The 18,572-nt window shown below is 41.7% G+C and overlaps 1 protein-coding gene and 1 long non-coding RNA gene across 8 annotated transcripts in view; one reads left to right on the plus strand and one right to left on the minus strand.

Annotated features, from left to right (window-relative positions):
* Positions 1-1,579: 1,579 nt before the first annotated feature.
* LOC125702112 (uncharacterized) overlaps positions 1,580-18,572 on the plus strand; it is a 36,253-nt gene continuing 19,260 nt past the window's right edge. For all 4 annotated transcript variants that reach the window (XR_007380447.1, XR_007380444.1, XR_007380446.1 and 1 more), the window contains exons 1-2: positions 1,580-1,691; positions 2,091-2,297. This is a non-coding gene — a long non-coding RNA (uncharacterized LOC125702112). The remainder of the gene's footprint in view (positions 1,692-2,090; positions 2,298-18,572) is intronic.
* The window catches only part of STXBP4 (syntaxin binding protein 4), a 53,770-nt gene continuing 47,122 nt past the window's right edge, over positions 11,925-18,572 (minus strand). For all 4 annotated transcript variants that reach the window (XM_048965008.1, XM_048965007.1, XM_048965009.1 and 1 more), the window contains one exon: positions 11,925-15,282. In XM_048965008.1, coding sequence (XP_048820965.1) covers positions 15,168-15,282 — 115 coding nt within the window. In that variant the 3' untranslated portion in view covers positions 11,925-15,167. The remainder of the gene's footprint in view (positions 15,283-18,572) is intronic.

Here is an 18,572-nt window from a genome sequence, read left to right on the forward strand (position 1 = left end):
AAAACATGCTCTATCAGTGTTGTTGCGCTCTTCTTATCTGTTAGTTTCCATGGAAATAAACGGGAGGCATTACTTTTGGAGCAACCTACGCACATGAAAGTTAAGAACAAATCTTCCAAGATTATTATTATTATTATTTTCTGTGCAATTATTTCCTAGCAATTGGAAACACAACTTAGGATGCAGGCACGGTGACGTTTAAGGCCCCTTCTCCCTGCAGCGCCCGGCGGGAGCACAGCCGGGAGCAAGAGCCCCGCAGCAGGGAGGGGTGAAAGGAGGGAGCGCGGGGCTCGTCACGTGAGCGCGCGGGCTGACCTACTTTGGGCCAATCGCAGCACGCGAAGCCCCGCGCGCCTCCCGCAGCAGCGCCACAGCGTGGAGCCGCCGCAACGGTCGCTCCACGCGCCCCGCCCCGCCCCCTGCGTGGCGCCTCGCCTCACCTCACGGCACCTCGGCCGTTTTGTCTTCTAAATACATTTTTTTGGGGGGGCGGAGGGAGAAAATTGCAAAAGTAGCGGGAAGGATGCAAAAGCAGGAGAGCGCGGTTTGGGGAGAGTGCAGAGAAGCAGTTCCCCCTGGCTGAAATACTTCGGTTTGGCACCGCCCTCCCGCAGGCAGCACGGAGATGCGGAAGGGACAACGGCTCCCGCCTTTGTTTTAGGTGTAAAACAGCAGAGCAGCCCCAGCTTGGCCTCGGGCGTCAGTCCTCCTCCATCTGCCCGACAGGACCCGTTACTCAGAGGTGCATAGAAAGACAAATGCTTACGTTTAGACACCCACATCCCAGGCAGAGCTCAGAGCCGGCAGCTCCTGAAGGGCAACACGAAGCCCCAGCAGCACGCCCTGCTGACTGCTGCCCGCGCGGCTCCTGCGAGCAAGGACCTCTGCTGAAGGAACCACCATCTGCCCCCTCCGTTTTTATTATTTCATTTCTTTTCAAAGGTTTTTAATGAATGTGGGAGAGACAGGTTTGGAACAGCGTTGGGGTGATGGCAGAGGAAGTTCTCTGAAGTAATCTGGGGGCAGTGCCAAGAGCCATTCCAGTTCTCAGAAAAATAACCAGTCACTGCTTATGTGCTGGGAGCTGAAAGATTGATCATTTTTGCTGCCAACATTTACAGTCAGTCCTGACCATGACAGTAGATCAAATACATGTACTTTTCTGGACAGCTGACCTGGTTTGAACTCAATGAGTGTTAAATCTCAACGATGACTACGTTTATTTAATAAATACTTTGCTATATTTTTTAAAGCAACCATAACCTCACCAAGCACCAAGCAGCCTCTTAGGACTGTTTCAAACACCTGGTGCCCTTGGTACCTTGGGGAATTGCTCAGACCCCGCAGGTGTGACTAGCTGGTGAAATGAGATGACACAGCTGGACTGAGACAAGCCACAAAGAAGTCGCTGGCCTGTTCTGCAGTTGGACATTGATTGGAACGAGAGTAACTTCCAGCTGGTGCCACTGGGAGAAACAATTTGATCCTTTCTCTGTGCTCGGCTCCTATTCCTTTCTCACTTTTGGCTTGTGTGCAGCAGGAAGGCAGTTAGAAATAGCTGTTCTTACATGTTTAGACTGTTTGATTTTGGAACTTGGCGCTGGTTTTACTGGAGATAGAAGAGCACCCACAAGCAGAGAATGAAACATCCCATCCCCAGGCAGAGCTGTAACGGGAGAAAGGAGTGAAAGGTGAGCATCTCTTCCTTATTCAGAGTTTCTAGCGAAGTCAATGACCCAGATTTCTCTGACTTCAAATGGCTGTTTTCAGCAAGCTTGCCAGAGGCATGGTGCTGGGGAAGGTCAGGCAGAATTCAGCCTCAAGTGTTCTGCATGTTCAGGCTTATCAGATCTGGATTTGTAAAACTTCATGCTGAACACTCACTAAAATCTGACCAGTGCCCTGGGCTCCAGACTTGCAAGGCAGCTGCCCAAAGCTTGGGATTCCTTTGTCTGTACTTCTGGGCTCAGTTCTGTAACAGTTGCCTTGTTCTGAGATTTTACTCTTAAAAAAATTACAGAAAACCAGTTTTTAATCTGTGGTATTTATTAAGAACCTAGAAATACAATAAACCTCTTTACGTTCTCAAGGAAGCCTGACCTGCTGGAAAACTGGGACAAGTCCTGCAGACAACAATCAGCCTTCCAAACAAAGGCATTAGAAGTCATGCTATGCCTTTTTATGAAAGAATCGTCATAACAGCACACATTTTAAAAGAACAGCAAGCAGTGCAGGAGTGCTCGTTACTAACCTGTATGCAGTTTATCCTGAAGGACTGGATCCATTAAGGCTTGCAGGTGAGATTTTCCCCCCTCATTGCACCCCTCCTTACCACCCCAAAATGTTTTCCCACTCAGTTATATGCAGTAGTGGAGAAGGTTCTCAATTTCAAGGTTAGGCTGTAGCACCCTTCCTTAAGATCTATCCTCATGTCTCTCTTATGCCCCTTTTTTTTTTTTAATCTCTCATAAATAAAAAGAATGAGTTGGAAACTAGTTGTTGTTATCTGAGTATTAGAATATATGCACTGAGTATGTGTAATACCAGTCTACCAGACTTTGCATGTATTTTGGAACCTACATTTCTAAGTACCATAAAGCAACCACCATTTTAAGAGGCAAACATACCTTGCATTTTGTGCACGCAACTCCTTCCTTTATTTGATGCAGTGAGACAGATTAGATCTCTAAAGATTAACTTGGATTTTTAAAATGCATTTCCAAATATTGAATAAGCTTCACTAATACTGAACATCCAAAATCTGGATTTCGGTTGTATGCTCAGTATTTACCAAAAGGAAGTGGAGGTATTTTCCCATAACCATTTGTTGGCTCTGCCTTAGCAGTGTCTGGGGCTGCTGCCTGCTGTGACTCAGGATGGAGCGGCTGCACACTGGGAATTGTGCTCAGAGTGCAAGATCCTGGGCAGCCACAGTGCAGGTCCTCCTGCCTCAGCTGTGCTCAGCAGCCCCCTGCAGAGGTCCTGCTGCCTTCTGAAAGAGGAGATGAGTGGATTATTAATCTACCAAGAGTAGATTACTGATGTCTTCTGTAAGGACAGACGTGTATGGAAAAAAATATACATTAAGAGAGATGTGTAGCAGTTGCCATTTCAAACATGTTCAGCTTTGTAAAACTATTTTTGTGCATTTAAATGAAATGCAAAAGTTGCAGTGGTAGCTGGCAGCTGCATTGTACAAACTTCTGATGTTCATGCAGACACAAGAAACCATGGAATGATTGCTTTTCACTGCTTTATTCTGCCTTTGACTTTTTTTAATACTGTATTTTATTTTGAAGTTGTCAGCCTTGATACGTGGAAATGTGGATGTGTAATTGTCTACGTCTGGGTTAAAGGTATTCTTGCCTCTATATTTTCCTGGTCAGGCATTTAGACTACAAGCTATATTGAAAGCCTTGGGCAGCAACCTATTTTGAAATCATCAGAATAACTGGTTTCATATTAAAAAGATCTGCATTTGTTTTACTCCCACACATTTTGCTTTAAGCTTTTAAAAAAATCTATCTTTAATTACCTTGCAGTGTAGCATTTTCGTAGGCACTGGTGAGTTTTATTTTTCTTTTTCTTTAATTGCCAAAGGGCATAAAAATAACCAGTATTCTATGGCCATGCAACAACACACATGCAAGGAAATAAAGATGTCCTCCTGTATTTTCCCTTAAATGGCTTTGACCTGGAGAACACATCGTTTTGATTGACATAAGAAAGAAGGCTGTGATCTTATTTTTCCTGCTTGCTATAGCTGTTTCAAACTTATCAAAGGAAGAAATAGAGGCTTTTTAGATGGCTGCTTGCCAGCATCACTAATCAGAATTTTAATGAGATTTTTCTTTGAAGGCCTAAATTAGGTCTAATTAACAATATATAAAGCAAATATATAATGCCATAAAAGAGATGCAGCCTGCAGTCTTTTGTACAGAATACGCATTTCAATCTCCTTACAAATAGAATTGTTAAGCTAAATACACATCTTTATGCTGCTTAAATATAGGCAGAATTTCTTTACTGTTAGGCATTAATTAACAAATTGCCTTTAGAGAATGTGGTCCTACACTCTTATAGTAAGTTGGAAATCCCTGACAGGGATCAACAGGAGCGCTTACGGCTGAAGCCCTCAATGAATTCCGTTCACTTTAACGCAGACTCTGAAAACTCCAGTCCAACACACACCACAGTCACAATGGCAGGGTGAGCTGTTCTCTTTTACTTCCCTCAAGTACTCCATTTGCCACCATCGTGTCTCTGGATGGACCATGTGTTCCTATTGTTTGTGGGCTGGATAACTAGCCTGCAGCTCCCATTTCCCAACCATCATAAAAGGCGCTGTTAAATTTAGTCTGCAGTTTTCCCCCCCAGCATTTAGGACAGAAAATCATTAGCAACTACAAAACATTATCCTCAAAACACAGCATTGTTTCTTCTGTTCCCCACCAAAGCGTATAGCACGAAAAGAAAGAGGAATAAACCAAAGACATTTTTCTTTCCCACTTGTAGGGTTTTGGTGCTACTTACTGTTCTGTCCTGGGCTGACATATCTCTAACATTACAAAGCTTTTTAGAAAGGGAAGCATTTTTAATTAGAGATGCTCAGATGCAGCCTATTGCAATTAAACACCTGAAAGTATGGAATTGCAACATCTGCTTAAACAGATCATTTTATTCACAAACTGAGACCAATAACCAGGAAGCTTCTTTCAAAGCCTTTTTCCAAATTTAATGCTTAGTAAACAAATCTCATTTCTTTTATCCCTGTTAAATCAACATCACTTCTGATTCATTCAGTTCGTGAAACTAAAGATGAATAGCAGCATAACAATGGGGGAAAAAAAAAACACACACACACCAAAGCACAGCAGAATAGAAAGAATTGAAACCCCAAGTGCTCCCCCTTGCACAAAATCCAAGTCACCAGTTCAAGTGCTGCTGGATCGAAGCGTTCGGAGTGCTTGAGCAGGATAATGCTCTAGGGATTGCTCTGGAGCAGGTCTATTTGGGAAGCTGTAGGCAGAGTTTATGTTAAATTGCAGCATCTGTAGTTAATAAGAATAGTCTCTCAAGTGCCCATTAGCTTTGAACTAACATCAGACATGTTCTGAGTAAGCTTAAATAGCCATTTCAAATGTGTATTTCTTGAAGTGTGTAAATAAATATATTCTCAGCAATTTTAAGAGAAGAGCCAAACCACAGGGTGAAGTGAGCCAGAATCATTTCGCATCTGTTACAACACTCTGGATAATGTTTTGGTTGATTTATAGTGGAAATATTTGTTTTTCAGCTGGAATTTTGGTAACTCAGAACAGATGTTCACAGCAATGTTGGAGTAATGTCTACCCATACTTCTCTGTTAAATAAAGCACTGTTACACATTTAAGCTAACCTAGGTTGGTTTAACCTGAAATCTAATATACTGTGAAGTTAGTAAGCTTAAGAAAGATACATAGTAATGGAGATGCTCATGGAATCCAATATCATTTATTTTCCCATTTTATCAGAATTAAAAGGCTTACAATGGTGCACATAAAGAACTACCAAAGCTGTTAGATTTTCTGTTTTGTGAATCTAGATGGAGAAGTGCTTGTCTATCAATTTAATATTTTTTCAGAGCTATATAGTGTTGAACCAACTCATTTTTCGGACTTTTTTTCCCCACCCTCTGCAAGCAGAGGGATATTTCTTAACCAGGAGAGAGAACCAGGTTCTTGTGATGATAAAGTTATGTATGTTTCCTAAAAAGCTGGCTAGTTGTCTTTAAAATCATTAGGAATTCAGTACATAATTTAGAAAAGACAACACACAAAACAGTAATCAACTGTATCACCTAGACCTTTGACTGCAGAACAGAGATGAACAGAGTCCTCTCTTCTCCACTAGAATTACTCATCTCTCAACATTTTGCCAGATAAGCATAGATGCAAACTCATTATATTAGCTGGATAGACAACATGTTGTGAAACCAAGTGATATCTCTGCATTTGCTTCAGTGGCATGGAGCTCTGTTTTTTTATTTCCTTCTGCTCTGTGGAGGCCAGACAAATAGCATCCAAAGCTCTTTGCTGATGCAAATTCCAGATTGTCGGTGGAGTTGTACCTGATTTGATGTCTTTACCTTATGATGCTGGTTGCTGCTTCTAGGAACTTTCAGCTTCTCTGCTGTACTGTTCTTGCTTCCCAGGAAAGAGCCCCATTATCTGGCATGCAGCTATTTAATGGTTATCCCGTTTGCAGCTGTATTTCTTTCCAGGTGGCATTACTATTTTCCTAATAGCTGAAAGCATTAGCAATGTCAGAGAGGTTTCGGTTACTCATTTCTATGTGGAGCACATACTTTGAATGGCTGCCACTGCATTTAGCTCCTGAAGGTATACCCAGAGAAGCTTCCTCACTGATTTGCTGAGCTCCCAGCAGTACCTGATGATGCCCAGCCTTGTGCTGTGTGCTGTTAGAGGCACAGTGTCCTGCTCAGTGCTTAACCCCAAGTGCTTCCAGGTGGGAGAGAAAGGCAGAGGCAGAGCACCAGGAGCATAGATTTTCCTTGGGCTGCAGCTGTTTTACACCTGCGTCTCCTCCTCCTCTAAGCCATCACTATGCACTGTTAGCATTTGGAACAACTGGAGTCTCAGCAGAAGTTGTTGTGCAAATGCAGTACAAATGCAGATCTTATTAGAATATACTTTTTGCAAGCAGGTTTGTATTTTTAGCAGTGACATGAGTTGCCTCGTTAGATACCATGGATACAAGCTGGCTGATTTCTGCTTCTTAAAGAATCCTAAACTGCTGAGAACTCCTCCAGGTCCAGAGGGCGTGATCCTTCCAGGCTGTGAACGCTTTCTGGGGCTGAGCTGTCCTCATTCCATCAGAGGTGAAGGCTGTCCCCATACTCCAGGATCAATCGGGCTTGAACAGAAATTCTATGCATATGGCCTACAAGAGAGCACAGCTTGCTCTGGAATGCCCATAGATAAGCCTGGTTTACTTAAGAGTTGCACTGAGGCTCTTTGGAAGGCAGTCACAGGTGTGGTTATTGTGGGATTAGTGGCTCATGAGGAGTGCCTGCTGAAACAGTTCACTCTCACTGGGCTGCTGGAATTTCTCTGGTACTGTACCTCACTGCCACACAGACTTGTTTTGAAAATCAAGGAAATCTGTGGAAACACCATATTTCTGTCATAAAGGTCAGAAAAGCATCTGTCATGTTCGTGCCAATGTCTTTCTTGAAAAGGTAACACTGGATTTACTATAAATGTAAGGTTTGCTGGTAAACTTTTACAAAAACTAAAATATGTACATGTTCCTGGGATGAGCTTCTGTAACTCTGACACACGCTGCAGCTATAGACACAAAACACTGCACTTTTGGTTCATTTAGTGAATACGCATTTCAGCACTCAGAGGCCCCCTTATGATCAGGCATCAGCACAGACTGCACTAATGGGAATTTTCAAATTAACTCTGGAAAAAAAAATCATTAGAAGCTTTCCAGTTCTATGCTAGACAACAAGAGCTGTGATTTTCTTCAACACTTAGAGGAGTCCCTCTCAAAATTGCAAAACTCTGCTGATTTAGCTCTTCTCCAGCAGGCGTGCACTGCAGGGGAGGAGCTGCTGGGCCCGGCCCGCAGGCCTCGGCGCTGAGTGCAGTGCAGGCTGCACAGCCCAGCCTTGCCTGCTCCCTGCTTGTCAGGATGGGCAGCAGGAGCTGCTCCTAGCCTGCCTGTGACCTGGATTCAAGAGGCTTGAATCCAGCTGGATCCTGCTGTAATCTATGATTTTAATCCTCTCTCCTCCCCCAGAATTGCATGAACTGCAGTCGTGGCTGAGGTTCATATCCAGAATCTGCGCACAGATTAAAAAAAATCTTGACAGAAAAGCTCTCAAAAATATCTTTCATCAAGCAGTAGTCACTACTTGTAATTACCCTGCTTTTATCTGTAGCTGTCATTGCACTGTAAAAAGTGGCTGTTATAGTGGCTGTTACTCCCATTTTAGAGAAGAAACAGATGTTCTAGGGACTTCTGAACAGATTAATACAGAAATTGCATGCCTAAAAGGTCTTCTAGAAAATCCTGTCATTATCACATGACTGATTTGGTTCAGTGCACCAGGAATTCGGCAGATCTGCTGCTTGTGCTTTGCTTCTCTTATTTGTTTTAAAGTAGTTTTGGTTTGGAGTTTTCATTTCACTTCTGCTCTTGGGCAAAGCTGACATAACACTAGCTGTCAGCACTTTCTTTTCAAGGCAAACTTTCAGGTAGGGATTTGTTTGAAACTTCTTGAGGCTTAATTTGGTTTTCTGATCAAGAGACACAGAAGTCGCATTTGTGCAATCCAATTAGGCTCCATCCCTGGCAGGGACATGGCGCAGTGCACGTATGTCCAGCTGACTCACTGTCCTTCCCTGCTCTCAAAGCCTTCAGCCTCACTTGCAGAGCCATGCCTCTTATCGCAGGTATTTGGGATTACTGCAGGCTGTTTGGGAGGTGTCAGAGCTGTAGTCTTTCCCTCAGAAACATGGTAGGTGACAGTGAGAAGGGCAGGAGAAGAACAGCAGGTGGCTGTTGTATTGGTATCAACAACTTGAACTACTGCAGTCAGTCATTACTGCATGCCACTGTTTCCATCCCCAGCAGCACCATGTCCCTCAACTTACCTTTCCAATTTGTCTGCAGCAGAAACTATAGATCTTTCTCCTTAAGTGAAGAACTATTTCTCTCAGCCACATCAGAAATCAAATTGCTAATTACTGTGTTTCTCACCTCCCTAGGAAGTAATCATCCCTCCCCGCAGAGACCTCTTGTAGAACTCTCTTGTGCCATGAAAAACTTCTTTCCTGCAGGCTGAGAATTTTTTTTTTGAGAAGGAATCTGTATTTTCTAAATGTGCTGAAGTTACTGAGTCCTTTTCCTTCACTTCCCTGAAATTGCATCCATTTGTAGATAGGTTAATTTGTGTGTATACATAACAGTGAGGACAAGCAATTATAACAAACTTTGACTAAAATGGACTCCAGAGCTTTGAACCAAATATCTCTGAGCACAGCACTTACCTTCAGCCAGCCACAAGACTTTCTTCTTGGTGTGCATTTATCACCGATCTGTTTTAAAAATACGATGTGCTGCTGGAATCTAACCATTTTGTGGAGCACTGCAGCCCATATTAGCTGCTACTTTAGCACATAAAATTGTAACCAGCTAAGCACATAGGTATTTTTGAGAACTTAAGTGGCTGTACTACATGCCAAAGATGAGCAGACACAGAAATGAACGAGGTAAGATTAATTGCATCTAAACATTTTCCTTTAATGATAAGAGGCCTCCTTTCAGTTGCATCTTCCAAATAGCCAAATAATAAGACTATCAGTCTTCAACTCTGCAGGTGTCCTACTTCCTGTTCCTCTGCACCTTTATCGTTTACAACACTTTCTGTACTTAATTTTAAGGAACAGGATGTTCTGAGAGTGACAGGCAGCTTTCTTAATGGGCTCATCAGCTCCTCTTCATGCCATGACATCAATTATGTACAGTTGTCTTTGACTTGGAATTTGTTACCCCCATGGTGACTAATTACAGTACCTAATGTTAGAGTCCCTGGTGGCACGGGCTGGAGATTAATAAACGCAATTCAGCCTGCTGCCTGGGGATGGAAAGCTTCACAATCCCTGGAGAGCTCATGGCTCTTGGATTTTTGAGGCCACTGTAGTTGGAAAGGAATGGTGATTACCATTCCTCTTTGCAGTTTGGAGTTTGTTACCGTCCTCTTTGGAGTAAAAATGAAAAAATGAGAAGGAATCCCAATGCTAAGGTCATCTCTTTCCCGTATTGATGCTATTACCTTTTTATTTTAGGCCACAAACATCATTTTATATTTTCTTCTATTTTAATCACGTTTTAAAGAATTCTCTTCGCATACAAGAGCAAGGAATGTTCTTAATAATAATTGGACCATAGGGAAATTATGACTTAATAGGTTGAGAGCCAGGGTACTTGAAAAGAGATTAAGGCATTTCTGATGAACTTGTGGCTTCTAGGAGTTGGAGTGAAATTGTGACTTATCCAAACTGTGGCAGAACTGCTGATTTTCCAGAGCTTCTTTTACTCAAGAGATCTTCGGGTAATGGGATCTGACTACTAATTCTGTGTTAGCTCACTTCAGCTCTTGTTGAGGCAATGTAAAAGGGACGAATCTCTTTGAAAGCAGGAGACCAAAATCAGAGACGGCCTTATGGATTCAGGGGCAAACTCTGCAGGGATACACTAACATCCCAGATAACTTCACAAGTGAGAATAACTGGGAAGGTGTGCATTGGGTTTTTCTTTTTTTTTCCCATAGATTCCCTTTGAATCAGCAGTTTGAACTAGTTTGAATTTGACTCGGGTACCATACTATGGTGACAAAATCAGTATTGGTCATTGGATTTTAACTTCCCATCCTATTTCCTAATTTATCTCAAAAGAATGTTACAAAAATATCAACCTATGGATCCATGGGACCATTAGCCATATATGTTGAAAGAAGAGTGTGGAATGAGCAACGAATAATCAAGCTACCAAAAATGCGAAAAGAACCTAGATGGTACAACCTGTGAGACAGCTGGTATTTTTAGTATGATGTGAAATCAATCCCCAGGGAAAGGCAAAGCTAGTTACAGAGGACAAAGGGCAGGCTTTATTCATTAGTAGCTGATTTTTGGTACAGTATCGTTGTAGGCTGTGAGGAGAAGGACTTACTAAGATATTTAGGTACCTAAACATGCCTAGCAGCATTTATAGCAGCATCTAAGTAGGTTAGGTACCTAATTCCCATTAACTCCATCAACTTCTTTAAGCTGCTAAACATCATTGTAAAGCTGGTACCAGTGTGAGCTGACAGGTGCCTCTATTTAAACTGAGGTGGCTGTACTCATTAGCAGCAGCTGAAGTCTAAGCTCATGTTTCTTGCTCAGCTCAAGAAACGCACTGGAAGCTACCTGGGAAACCTTAATGCTTACTTCAAACCTAGCACCAAAACTCAGCGCCCTTCTTGCAAATTCTGGTCGGAGTGACTTTTGCACAGTTCTACCTTAAATTAAGTCAGAAGCAAAATTTCAAATCAGCTCAGGAATTAGAATTGCCCTTTGAGGGCAACTACGTGAGAACTGAAAGGGCAAGTTCTCAGTGCAGAATCTCATACCACAGCAAACCTGTGTGAATCCTGAAGGCTCCAAGTGAGGTTGTGTCCACGTGAATGTGGTTGTGCCCCTTGGCTTGTGTTAAATGTCTGTGCACAGATAGCAACTGTTTCTGTCATCCTGATTGATCTATAGAGGCTCCATGTATATGCTTACACAACATCTGTATCTTTTCTGCACTTTACTGCAGAAGACTGGCAGGGCAGCCATTATACTGGCTTGCCTGTAGAACACCAGTGCCTTAGCACAGGTTAGGCAGTGTGGCTGTGCTCCTGCCAGCATAGGTGCCTGAATATTTATGCTTTATTCATAGAATGGCCAGCTTGCGTATGTATGCATGCATATATTTATTGCATGGAGTTGACGAAAGAATCATCATTTATTGAGACCCTGAGTAGTGTTACAGGGAAATTACTTATTATATCTAATATGCCAGTGTAGGTATCTGTGCTAAGCTGTTTGCTTTGATGGCAGCCAATGTGCCATCTAAAGCTTACAGTATTTGTGGTATTTGAAGGGCAGAGTGGTGCAAATATTCAGGTCAGCATTAACACCTGTGCGTACCAGAACGGTATTTCTCAGTGTCACCTTTGTATGGAAAATAAATAAGAGATGCAGGGATTACTTATGGCTCTGTTGCCATTCCTTTCTAAAGCTGACTTTCATTATTTCAAAGGCCATAAAGTGCACTTTTTTTTGTCCACATCATTTTTTTAATTCTGCAATGAGAATGGGAAGCCATTGTTTACAGCACTGTATATTTTGACAACTGTTCTTTACAAATTCTTCTCAAGTTATCCTAGAACCATTTTCTCAATATGCATAGTTCAGTTCAATCAAAATAATTTCACAAAATATTTCACAGAAAGGAAGAGACAAGGGGAGATACAGAGAAATATCCTAGGAAACAAGCATGCCAGCATACAAAAATAGATTAGAACATTTGGAAATTGTAGGTATGAAAATGTAGCCTCAATAGCAGAGCAGTTGAACTAGTGGATCATCTGAAGAGGTAGTGCTTACCAGAGAAGAAGCTAGATAGATGCAGAGATCTATTTGTAATGACTTTAATTTCTAGGCAAATTTATAAGAGAAAGAAACAGTCTCCATGTTTCTGAAATGTTCTCATCTGGGGGTGGAGATGGTAAGCAGAGCTGGCAGGATGTCAGCATTGTGCCTTGATTTCTTCTCCTCTCGTGCACAGCAGGCTGTGCAATGCATTCTCAGAGCAAGAGATCATTACCAGCTCTTCAGGAAGGGCCAGCACTATGTACATAGCTGTCCTCCTCCAGCTGGTACAACAGAAGGACAGTTTTAAATTGCTGCTAGGTCTCCGTAAAGCCTCTTCTGATGAAGTCTGCCTGATCCATAGCCTCTGCCCCTAAATAGCTTCTCTATGAGGAAACTCAACTAGCTGTCAGAAAGCCAGCAGCAGAATAAATCAAGACTGTGAGGGTCAAGTAGAGCTTGAAACTTCTTTGGAGCAGAACTGGAAAACTGGAGTCTATATGAAGTCTGGCTGCCATGGAAGTATGAACTGAAAGCGCCTGTCATAACGCATCCAAATTACTTCTAAGGCTACAGTAAATATTGCAAGGCATTTAGAACCTCGCATACAGTTTATGGGTCACAAGTCTATGCCATTTCAGAAAAGGTATTTAAATAATGGTGCATCTAGAGTGCTCAAATGAAACTGAAGCACACACTTTGTCTTTTCACACTGTGCTCTCAGGGAACACAAAGGAGACCATGAAGCACTTAGGGGTCACTGGAGCAAAATATGAGTGAAGCCCAAGTGTTATTGCTATGAGAAATTTTCTCAGAACTATATGCTACTGTGGGTCTGCTGAGAAAACTCCTACCTAATCCACCTGTGTAGATTCATGGATAACGTGGTTCTGACCTACTTAAAAGTACAAAACATTTTTTCCTATTTGCTTATTCAATGTACCCTGACATCTCCTTCCAGCAAAGACTGCAAAAGAAACTTTCATGAGCTGCACTTTGTTCCTACACGAAGAACATTTGGTGATGTGCTCTACAGCTCACAGGCCATATGCAGTAGATGCAGTAGATTCTCCGAACATGGCTGTTCGGAGAAGAGACTTGACTTGGGTTTTTACAAACTGTGTATTATTTTAGATTCAAAAGGACCAGCAGCCCCTGTGTGCCTGACTTGGCACAGCTCTGCAGTGCTGAGGATGGAGATATGACACAGACACCAGAACTAGGAGGAAGTCTGGGCTTTATACACCTAGCTTGCTCTGAAAGTAATGCTTCCTATTTATTTCCATGGAAAACACAACAAATACAGTGAGCAATACAATAGTACTATTTGACAACAAATTCTCAGCTACAAAACAGTATTTTTCAGCATAGGCATCACTGAGAGCTATACATTTTTGCCAGCAGTGAATAGGAGCTTGCATGTTGCACTTGTAAAAATCTGCACCTGCAGAGCTGACTCTGCTGCAAAAAATTTTTTCTACCTGGAGGAATTCAATTTCATACTTGTTCCATGCACCCTTCCATGTCAGACCACCCCTGCTGCCATACCGCCAACATCTGCCTCTGACATCATGGGCCAACATCATACAACAGGAAGCATTGCTTTTGGAGCATCCCTGGTACATTCTTCTAGATGCTTGGATTTTTAATACCACATCTGCTGGAGACAGACCTCCAAAAAATGTGACCGCAAGTCCTAGTTTCTTTGTATGGGCCAGCAGAGGGGAGCTGGAGTGGAGAAGGGTCCCCAGCCATTTCAGAGAGGTTTAGAAGTCCTAAGTGTGTGCCTCAGAAAAATGCAGGTTGCAGCCTGTGCCTTCCTCACACTGTTACAGTACTGTTCTCCTTGGCCTGAAGTTTAGTAATAGGGTTTTTTTTTGGGAGATCCATCAGTGCTTCTGCAATGTTTCAGATCCTTCTTTCATTTATTAGTCAACACCTACCATATACATATATATATAAAATACATACACAGAGTCTCTAGAAAAATATAGCATAGAATCATGTTTGTAAAGCTAGCATCGTATGTTGTGTTGTGAATAATGAGATTTAAAATATCCTGTGCTATTGAGGTGCAGCAAAATCTGTTTACTTAGATTGCAGCAGCACCCCGTCATTTTCTTTATCCTCTTTAAATCATCACCAGTGTTTACAAAATGATTCTGTTCTCCTTGAAGACCATTTTTGAGGAGGTGACTGATTTCTGCTGATCCTGGAGGTGGTTTCACAGGTTTCATTGTACTTGAAACTTCACAGCTTCTACTGAAGTATCTGATGCATGTATGTACCAGTTTAGCAGAGTACAGAAGTAGAATAATTTTCTTTCTTGCCACATATTGTTATCGAGTACGGTGTCCTCTCCCAAAACTGCTTCTTTTTGTTTGACATCCTATCAAAGATTCATTTTCCTAAAGCCCAACCTTAAAAGTAATCAGGGCTGCAATACTTGTAATTTGTAACTGCCAAATTTCTGTTAGCAAAACTCATTCACGAATTTATTCTATAAAAATAAGATTATTCAGTAGCTACACAAAAGGCATCCATCTGCATTACGCTCATTAGCATTGTTCTTAAAAAAAAAGCAGGCCTTGCATACTTCAGCAAACCATCAGATGGAATTTACAACATGAAGCATATCCAATGGCTGTCACGCTGGTCAAAATAGAAAATTTCACTCTGAGTCAGTGGAGTTATGCTGCTACAGAAGTCATGAATTGGGTCCTAAGATTCGCAACTGATCCCTACACAGCTGGGGAACTTACGGACTAAGAGAGACTTCTGCAGTGCCAGCATCTTTTGAGGCACCTAAAAATAAAGCCATGTAAATAGGCAGCAGAACGCCCCTGACTTCATGGGGAGAAGTGTCACTGGGTACTACAGTGTTGGTACTACAACGATGAGAGAACGTTAGAATAAAATGTGTGCTTCTCCTCTCTAATGTTTGGAAATCAAACTGCTTTCAGTCAGCAGGTGCCCTCAGTGGCTCTTGGATCCTGGAGGCTCCCTTATTCCATCGTCATCATCCTCAGAGCAGAGCAAGCTTAGTGCGCTTGTTACAGGGTGGATCCATGATGTTGTCTGTGTCACGTGGCTAAAAAAGAAAAGACATGCTATCAGCAATCTAGAAGGTTTACCAATCTGGAACAAGAAATGCCAGATGATATCCATTTTCAGGCCTTGTGTTATCATTACAATACTTTCAAGTACTGAATTCTCTTTGTCTTGCTAACTAGGAGATTTTACAAACAAAATGAGGAGTCTTCCGGATGCTAGAATCTGGAAAGCTTCACTTCCAAATAAATGAGAGAGTGCTTTTCTAGGAGATTCCTGGTTCAAACTAGCAACACTTCCTGTTAATGAATAAAACTGACCCAGCAACAGTGAACAGCCCAGACCATCAAAGTCTTAAAAAAACCCACATCGAGCTGGCACGGTATTAACATTGCCATCATAGCAGTTAGAGAGTGAGGCATTGTGGATAAGAGGAAGTGGACTGAACACTCATCATTAATATTTCTCACCGAAAAAAAGTTGATGCATAAACCCAAACAAGGTGTATTTTGTGTAAGTAATAAAAAGGAGTATTATCTTTTTAAAGGCCTAAAGCCTATACTTGAAAAGGAGTCTGAGCTGCTTGGTATTTTTGTTGAGCTTCCAGATGAATGGGAAGAACCTGCTCAAACTCAGTAAGGACAGATAAATGGGATGTGCTCATTGTCTGAGGGTGAGAACGCTGCACACCCCACGATTGGTAGCATGCATGCTAGCCATACTGTGTGTGGGCAAGGCACAGCCTCTTCTCCCTTCTGGAATAATGTGTTCTTGGTAAAGGAAATAGCTTCTCTGGACTTAAAAAATCTTGCTAATAAATTCACTGTTTTTATAGTCAGGCCAGTGCAAAGATGAATTTTTTAATACAAGTTCATGAGAAAAAGTTGCTGAAAAATATGGCATATTTAATATAAACTGTAAAAAACAAGCAGTTCTCCTCAGTTAAGTCTCACAACTACTTACTGTACCTAAAGCTCATTTCTGTACTCACATTTCTGGTGCATAAGTTTAACTAAACATGAAGTTGTGATGAAACTACTCTAGATTTACCTTTTCAAGTGAAAAGTTTGCATTTTTATCTTCAAGAATGCTATACAGAATATCTGATAATGGAAATTGATTCACCAAAGTAGGATTCTGCGGGTCAGAGTTCCGTCACACTGACTTACAGGTATGGAGACTGCTTTCCATCTACCTGCATTGACACACAGCCTGAGGAATCACGGGATTCCATCCATTCATTCACTGCCAATGCAAGATTTATTCAAGTGTTTATACTGCCTTTTATCAAGCCATTTCTCAGCAAGCCATTTCTGAATTTAAATAAGAACCAAACTATTTTTGAATTTTTTTTCTCATTTGGTATTCACCTGTAGATGCCTTGACCTGCTGCGTACCTTAGAAGTCAGTTCTTTCAAACTTGCACTAAACTTTGTCCCATGCTTCTAGTAGTACAGTTTGTTTTAAACCTTTTGTTAAAATCCTTACTAGGAAATAACTCTTGTAAATAACTGTTAAGTCCAGATAGCATGTAAGAAGCAGTTGTAAAAAGACATGCATTGTAAGAAAACATACGCAATATGCACAACATGATTTAGGTAAAGAGTAGATGTAGAAACCTCCTGCTATTTATTTTTAGCTCCCTACAAGTGCTGTGGCTAAAAAGCTTTGACATAATCAGTCTGAAGAGATAATCCCAGATTTACTGGTTTGCAGAACATTCCTGTATTAGAAATACATCCTCTCTGATTTGTGTTAGGCCATCAATACGAGCAAGAGAGAATACAAACCTACAGGCATTTTTGGAAGGCTTCTTCTATTTATGAAAATCAGATTATTTGAAGTTAAGCATTCTTTTTTTTCCCCTTCCTTTGTTAAAATTGGCCACTCCTTCAAGGCACAGTGTATAAAACTATCCAGGGAGCTGCTAGGTCCTGAAGGATGGACTGACATCACCTTTCCTCGGCTGCAGGAAGATTGAGAGCACTTGTCACTGTGTCCTAAGGTGTCATAAATGTTGTTATTTTTTCTTTAATGTCCCTCAGGGACTGAAGGTTTGGCTTAATGGTAATTAATGCTTGAGGGATACCAAGTGAAAGAAGAGAGTCTCGCTGTTTATCCCTGGATAAAACAGTTGTCTACTAAGAAAAATGTATGAGCAATCTCAGAAGTCTGTTATCACTAGGAAGATATGCACATCTAAATGGCATGCTCGATCATTAAAAATTACCAACAACAAACTAATGAGCCCACTGAAAATGAAAGCAGTAATAAAAATGGGATTGGAGCCAAAGCTGAGTAAGCCCAAAGGTTTGAGTGATAGGATATACAAACTTCTCACAGTTTCACAAGTCTGACCTGAATTCCTCCTCACACCAGTTTTAGCCAGCTGCTGTTAACCCTACAGCGCTGCGTTACTCACAGTCCTGAGTGCCTCCCCAGGCCTCACACGAAACACACATGGAGCAAACCCTTACTGTGCCCTGCTCTGCCTCTCCCCAGACGCAGGATCCCAAGAGCCCCGACTCAGCCCATAAATGCCCCAGCACAGGAAAACTTCCTGGGAGCCTGAACTCCAGCCTGAGCGTCCAGCTCTATTTATAGAAGTTGCTAAATAGTGAAAACTAGACCCTTGATCACACCAGGCTAAGAGTAGAATTACCCAGCAGAGGCAACAGAAATCAATGCACTGATTTCCGTCGAATTTACAAGGCTTGAGCAAAACAGTAATTTCAGCTTTGAGTGTTTCCTTACTGAAATGTTAACAGCTGCCTCGTATGACACGTCAGAACCTGGACACAGCAGTGTTTGTGGAAGCTGAAAGAACGCTTCTCCATTTTGGTTCTTGAAATTAAAAAACAAACAGCCTCTGAAGGAAAAAAATTATCCAACCAAAAGCAGCTTAAGGACTCAACATTCTTGTATTACAAGCTCATGTTATCATAAAATCCAAAGCCAAGTTTTCTGGTTGCACATCTGAGGCTATTTTTCTTATAGTCATGCAACTAGTGAAAATCAGACTGGCAGAATTCCCTACAACCTAATCATCTGCTGATGATACACTTCCAAACCTTAGAAATTAGAAATTTTCACCTTATCTCAGATTACTACCAGTAAGTCTTTAAGTCTTTTTGTTAGCCAAAAGTCTACCTCTGTAGAGGGAGGTAGGAGCAGAGCTCATACTTGATTCATTCCCACTGCATGTTCAGTGCAGCAGATCAGAGTTTCCCTTAGTTCGTTACTCTGAAGTCACTGAAATACCAACCTTATGGAACATGCACATTACTCTTAGATCACCTCTGCTTCAATTTGATCTTAATTGAGCTTGAT

Source organism: Lagopus muta, chromosome 18 (genome assembly GCF_023343835.1).
Source record: "Lagopus muta isolate bLagMut1 chromosome 18, bLagMut1 primary, whole genome shotgun sequence".
NCBI classification, from domain to species: domain Eukaryota; kingdom Metazoa; phylum Chordata; class Aves; order Galliformes; family Phasianidae; genus Lagopus; species Lagopus muta.